Source organism: Pseudophryne corroboree, chromosome 11, assembly GCF_028390025.1.
Source record: "Pseudophryne corroboree isolate aPseCor3 chromosome 11, aPseCor3.hap2, whole genome shotgun sequence".
Classification (NCBI taxonomy): domain Eukaryota; kingdom Metazoa; phylum Chordata; class Amphibia; order Anura; family Myobatrachidae; genus Pseudophryne; species Pseudophryne corroboree.
Genome location: NC_086454.1, coordinates 93,482,465 through 93,489,710, shown reverse-complemented (window position 1 = coordinate 93,489,710; position 7,246 = coordinate 93,482,465). Strand labels below are relative to the sequence as shown.

At 46.6% G+C, this 7,246-nt stretch overlaps 1 protein-coding gene across 4 annotated transcripts in view; it reads left to right on the top strand.

The window, feature by feature from the left end:
* Window positions 1-7,246, top strand: part of AGBL2 (AGBL carboxypeptidase 2) — a 226,613-nt gene that overhangs the window by 160,823 nt on the left and 58,544 nt on the right. For all 4 annotated transcript variants that reach the window (XM_063944554.1, XM_063944555.1, XM_063944553.1 and 1 more), the window contains one exon: window positions 3,914-4,000. In XM_063944554.1, coding sequence (XP_063800624.1) covers window positions 3,914-4,000 — 87 coding nt within the window. The remainder of the gene's footprint in view (window positions 1-3,913; window positions 4,001-7,246) is intronic.

The window sequence follows — 7,246 nt, the reverse complement described above, 5'->3', positions numbered from 1 at the left end:
TCAGGAATTTGGGACTGGGACAGTTGTTGCTTTTGCAATCCTAGCAATTGAAGTATCCACTCTGGGAGTAGTTTCCCATAAACCCAAGTCCTCCTGTGCAAATGGGTATGTGGAAACAAATCTCTGTATCACCGGTCAGGTGTCTGCCATGCCTCACCTAGGAATTCCTTTAACTGGAACATGGAAGGCAAAAGGACAGTCTGCTTCTTTGACTTTTTAAGGAGAGAGACCACTGGAACCACAGGCGGGGGGGAGGGTGACACAAAGATCCCGATTACCGGCAGAGCCACTTGTGCAACAGCCACCCGGGCCCTGACTGGGCTTAGGTAATTTAGCATGGCATATGGAGCAGGTGTTGTACACCACAGAGCCCCCAGCAGCTTTGGCCTCAGGACATTTTTCAGATATATTGAAAGAAAAATAGACAAACCAAAATGTTGCCGAACACAATCAAACACAATGAAGGAGAAACAGCCGAGACCAAATTCTAACTGACAAACACAGGAAAACAAAGACTGCTCTTAGACTGACGGGACAGAGGGGCAGATTTACTAAGCCTGGTGAAGTGATAAAGTAGAAGGTGATAACGCACCAGCCAATTAGCTTCTAACTGCTATGTCACAGGCTGGGTTTGAAAAATGACAGTTAGGAGCTGACTGGCTGATGCGTTATCACCTTCCACTTTATCACTTCACCAGGCTTAATAAATCTGCCTCAGAGAGAGATAGAAGCTCCATTCAGAGAGAAATACTGCTGTGTTCAATAACAGACAGGAGAACGCCGGCACACACACAGCATAAATATATTATCAGCCACTGCAACCTATTCACAAAGATTGAGGATATACAGTGTTTCAGTGTGAGATAAAGAAACACTACACTACTGATATATTAAGCTCCCCACAGTGCCCCCAGCAGAAACATTATCAGTAGCAGCTCCTGCATCAGTAGTGTTATCCCTGCACTCAGCAATCAGTATCTAATACAGTCATTCCCAAACATGGTCCTCAGGAAGCACTTGTACCCCTTTCACATAGCCAATGCCGGATCCCACCCGGGAATTGGAAACGGGTCCTTCCAGGGTGGGATCCGGCATTGGACCCTTACAGCAGGCTTCCCGCACCGGCAAATATGCTGGGTTGGGTTGCCATAGCGGCGGGGGTCGGAGCTGGGAGATGAGCTCATCTCCGCGCCGCCTCTCCCTATGTAGTGAACGGGTCACGGGTCACGGGTCGCATTGACCCGGCAACCTGTTCACACTGCCACTGACCCGGTATTCAACCCAGGAATAACCCTTCTTATAACCCGGGTTGAATTACCAGGTCAGGCGACCCGGGAATTCTCCATGGGCCCTTTCACATCGCACATTGACCCGTGTCGACCCGGCAATATACCTGGTCGATACCGGGGTAATTTGTGCAATGTGAAAGGGGTATAATAGTCCAGGCTTTTAGTATAGCCATGCTTGGCCACAGGTGACTTAATTAGTACCTCAGTCAATATGTTTTAACCATCTGTGCTGAGCCATGGATATACTTATATCATGGACCCTTAGGCTGCCTTGAGGAGCGAGTTTGGGAACCACTGCTGTAATACAATAATCAATTGGAATCTTTGCTGGCAGTTATGCAGCCTATAGGTTTTTCAAATGGCACCCAACCATTAAGATAACAATCATCCAAGACAACAGAAAACCAGGAAAATGTCTGCGTGTAGAAACAAGAAGCAGGGAGGTTAATAAGTATAACTACCAGCCCCTGTGCTTATTCCCCTCAGAGAGGGTTCTTGCACCCAGGCTCCTCCACCTGCCAGGATGCAGCGTGGGTCAGACACAGTGTAAGATCTCACTGTACTCCCCTCCGGCCATTGGCGTTTTTATAATGGGTGCAATGGGTGCGGTGCACACAGGCCCCTGTGTCCAGGGGGGGGCCCACACCGCACCTATTTTAATACTTACCTTTCCGGAGTCCAGCACCGGGAGATGTGATCGGGCAGAAATCGCAGCCAAAATGGCCGCAGCGCATGCGCGGTAGCCAAATTGGTCTCCGGACCATGGTGGGCGCCATGTTTCCGGAGACCTGCGCATGCGCAGTAGACTCTGGCACAATGCCGGAGTCTACAGCGCCGTGAAGAGGAGGGGGCCCACCCGGAGGTGCACATGGACCCCCTCTGTAGAAGCGCACCTGCCTCCGGCACATCTATTATATACTAAAATGGCAGCAGACATGGTGGAACACAGCTCATAGTGCTCATACCTGCTTCCCTCTATCTGAGTTCTCATAAAGAATTCCCAATACAAAAACAAGGCAGCACATTTGTTAGCAGTTTGGCAAAACCATGGGGGGTAATTCCAAGATGATCGCAGCAGGAAATTTTTTAGCAGTTGGGCAAAACCATGTGCACTGCAGGGGGGGGGCAGATATAACATTTGCAGAGAGAGTTAGATTTGGGTGGGTTATTTTGTTTCTGTGGAGGGTAAATACTGGCTGCTTTATTTTTACACTGCAATTTAGATTGCAGATTGAACACACCCCACCCAAATCTAACTCTCTCTGCACATGTTATATCTGCCTCCCCTGCAGTGCACATGGTTTTGCCCAACTGCTAACAAAATTCCTGCTGCGATCAACTTGGAATTACCCCCCATGTGCAGTGCAGGTGCGGCAGATATAACATGTGCAGAGAGTTAAGGTCTATACACACTTAACGATATAATGAGCGACGTCGCTCATTTTCCCCCTCCTTGAGCGACGTCGCTCATTATATCGTTAAGTGTGTATGCCGCCAGCGACGACCGATGCGCGGCCCCGCGGGTCGGCAACGATCGTCGCTGTCGGTCAGGCATGCATGAAGGATGTGGACTGTCGTCCACGACCTTCATGCAGGGCTGGCGGGGGCGTGACGTCACTGAGCGATATGAGCGGTCATATCGCTCAGTGCGTACAGGCGGCCGCCGACCGGCCGGCCCGGGAGGGGGAAACGTTAGACGATGTCGCTCACAGAGCGACATCGTCTAATGTGTATGGGCCTTTAGATTTGGGTGGGTTATTTTGTTTCTGTGCAGAGTAACTGGCTGCTTTATTTTTACACTGCAATTTAGATTTCAGTTTGAACACACCACAGACCCCACCCAAATCTAACTCTCTCTGCACATGTTGCATCTCCCCTCCCCCTCCTGCAGTGCATTTGGTTTTACCCAACTGCTAACAAATTTGCTGTTACGATTAGATCTGAATTACCCCCAAAGCACGGCAGCACTTAAGCATAAGGATACAAACTAAATCTCATGAAGCTGCTTCTACCACAAGCTGAGGTTGCTGCCTACTCTACAGGTGCATAAAGTACACCACAGGTTCTCAAACTCGGTCCTCAGGAACCCACACAGGGCATGTTTTGCAGGTCACCCAGCAGGTGCACAGGTTTATTAATTACTCACTGACACATTTTAAAAGATCCACAGGTGGAGCTAATTAGTTCACTTGCAATTCTGTGAGGAGACCTGGAAAACATGCACTGTGTGAGGACCGAGTTTAAGACCTGTCCTATAGTGCAGTTCATCTCAATGGCAATATTAACGTTACCTCGCTCCCTATAGAGGTGGAAAATTAGCGCTGTTTGGCAACTGTAGTAAGCCGTAACATGCAGAGCCGGACACCATCGTGGAATATCACCTTGAATTTAATTCTCCCTGTTGAGGTTTCAGCAAATGCTAATGAAAATATGTCAGTGAGTTTTAAACAACTTTGCATTTTTCCTATAATGACAGTGAGCATTTACATTGTACGTATATAATAGAAGGTTGGTTGCACATGGCAGTCTAAGGTTAGTCTACACTCCGATCACTTACAAGGGAAACTGGCAGAGAAGGTTTTAAATGCATGATACTATATAAATGTCTCCCTTTTTGTTTGTAGGACATTGCTGAATTCGCTAACCAAACAGCCAAATCCACTCTGTCTAAAACTTCTGGTACGGCAAATGCAGAGAAAAGAAAGTTGAAGGTGAGTGAATTGGAAACTGAGATGTGATTGTGGGCCTAATCCAGACCTGATCGTATCAGCAAATTTGTTAGCAGATGGGCAAAACCATATGCACTGCGGGGAGGGGAAGGGGATGTAACATGTGCAGAGAGAGTTAGATTTGAGCGGGGTTTGTTCAATCTAAAATCTAAATTGCAGTGTTTAACCTGCACAGAAACAATATATCCCACTCAAATCTAACTCTCTCTCTGCAAATATTATATCTGCCCCCCTGCAGTGCACATGGTTTTGCCCAACTGCCAACAAATTTGCTGCTACGATCATGTCTGAATATGGGGGTCATTCCAAGTTGATCGCACGCTGCCGATTTTCGCAGCGCATCGATCAGGTTATTACTTCGCAAGGAGATTGACAGAAAGAGGGCGTTTATGGGTGTCAACTGACCGTTTTCTGGGAGTGGTAGGGAAAACGCAGGCGTGTCCAAGCGTTTGCAGGGCGGGTGTCTGACGTAAATTCCGGGACCAGACAGGCTGAAGTGATCGCAAGGGCTGAGTATGTTCAGACCTACTCAGAAACCGCAAAAAAAAAATTCGGCCCGCTCGGCTGCACATGGGATCACACAATTGCAAAGCGAAAATACACTCCCCCCGTGGGCGGCGACTATGTGTTTGCACGGCTGCAAAAAGCTAGCGAGCGATCACCTTGGAATGAGGGCCTTAGGCGCTGTAGCTGCACATATTGAGATTGAGCTCCCATACATTGGTAAAACATGAGAATTATATTTATGTATATCCTATTAATTCTACTAGCCTGTGTGTCCACGATATAGGTGTGAGACTCGGAACTCTATGGAACTGACACTGCTGGGAGGGGTCAAAGTGTTTTCATGGTTACTCTTTCAGATTTTAAGTCACCAGTCTACAGAGGGTGGTAAGATGGGGAGAATTCAGGAGGCATTTTTTAGAAATGCTTTGTGAAGCCGCATGGCCACCTAAGTGGCCTACATAGCAACTGGCATGAAGGTGATCGCTTTGATTACCCACGAATCTTACTCAACGTAAATATAAATAACGTTATATCACCATCCAGCCAATGTTATCCCTTGCTGTTGAAGCACACATCCATGATGACATGCAGTGGTCTGGGGTGGAACTCCCAGAGGCAATGGAGACGCCTGCCTCCGGGCTTCAAGCCCTGAAGGGGCACCTGATGTCCAGCAGCAGCTGTGTGACTGCTACTCTTCCAACTGAGCTCTGTGGCACACCTGCTGCTGCTGCAGAGTTAATCGACTCTGTCCCAGCAGCCCTGCTAATACATGCATTAAGGGACAGGATGGCGCCCGCCAGGTACTGCTAAGCCTGCGTTGCAGCAAGCGACAATGCAGCTACTGGGGCTGCTGGTCTGCGAGATGGGACCCACCAGTGAACGCTGATTCTGCATGCTGCAGACGGCTGAATCTTGTGAGTCTGACCCTGACCCACCCGCCATATATAATTTATACACACACACCATATTTATTTTCCCATTTTTTTTAAGGGGGAAGGCGTGGGGGGCACCAAACTTAAAACGTGCCTCTAGGAGACTGGGATGAACTTACTCCCTTGGCCATGGCTGTAGTCGGTTGGAAATGATTAAACAGAAAAAAAGATACATGTAATAAAGGAGAAACCACTGTAACTATCAGAAAGACAACACTCAACAAGAGACAGAAAAAAAGCACACACAAATGGTGGAAGTGGGGGCAGATGAAGAGAGAGAGAAAGAGAGACCGTAAAAGTGAGACAAACAACACACTAGATGAAAGAGGGAGGAGCATCAAGAAATAAAGTTCATGCAGCCTGCACAGAAGAAACAGCCTGTGAAGGAATCACATACAGGGAGAGGACAGTTAGGAAAATAACTACCCAGTTGAGATTCTTACCAGTCTTATGCAGGCCGTACATCCGGGTGCTGATTCCCTGATGCATGCTGTTGATCAAAAAAGCAGATCAGTGGTTTTTTTTTAAAGGGGCAATCATGTCCAACAAATAGCAAAAAAAGAAAAAGAAACCTCTGGCGCTCCTAGATAGGGTGGGAATAGTTGTGAGAGACTATGATGGTGTTTATGTATATAAAATTTATTTTATTTTGGGTATGATTGCATAATGGGTAGGCAAAATTTAACAACAATAATGCAAGATTTGTAGTTGGTATGTAAACCTAATATTATCTATGACTACCTAATGACAGTGCGAGTGGCTCTAAAACAAATATAAATATAAGTACATATGAATATATTTAAAACATGGGTTTAGAATGCAGTAAAATTCAGTGAAATTCAGTTGCATATGAATTAGGTAGTTCTGGAGACTGTGAACACCTTGCAGCTATAATCACCTTGTAGCTGTTTTAAGCAGATACAAATAGATACATTTTTGACACAGTAATTAAAACACAGTGTGGATGGAAACTGTTGCTAAAATGAATCCTCTGTTAGATAGTCTTTCCAGTGCATGCACAGTCTGGTAAAGGGGAGAGTACTGTTTTTCCGTTTCTAAAAGTTCCTTCTATTCTCGCTCCTGGTTCATGTATAAAATAATGTCCTTTACGTCTTGTTATATCGTCGGCTCTTAATTGATGAAACGGACTTACATGTCTTCGTCCCCTACGGTACTGGTGATCTCTTCTCCAGGTGGTGTTAGGTTGTGAGTGCCTTTCCTTCCGGAGCCGCGATGTTGCTGCAGGCGCCTGCAGTGCTGATCCTCGTGGAGCTTAGCGGCCGGCGTCTTCCCGGGGGTCAGGATCTCCGGATCTGAGGCGGGTGTGGGGGGGCGTGGTCCAACGCGTTTCACTCGGCTCAGAATGCCGTGCTTCGTCCCTTGGCCATGGCTATAGTCGGTTGGAAATGATTAAACAGAAAAAACGCGTTGGACCACGCCCCACGCCCCTGAAGAGCAGCTTCCTACCAGCGCGGCTCCTGCACGCTGGTAGGGAGCTACCCATCACTGTCCGGGTCGCAGCGCATGTGTATATATCTATATATATATCTATATATATATATATCTATATATATATATATATATCTATATATATATATATATATATATATATATATATATATATATATATATATATATATATATATATATACCCCAACAAATTCTTCCCCACCTGCGGCTCAGGTGTTATCAGGAACAAAACACAGGCGGCACTCCATGGACTTGTATTAGAAAACTTGTATCCAAAACTTAATGGTAAAAGTGCAAAATGTGCTCAAGAACAGCTTAC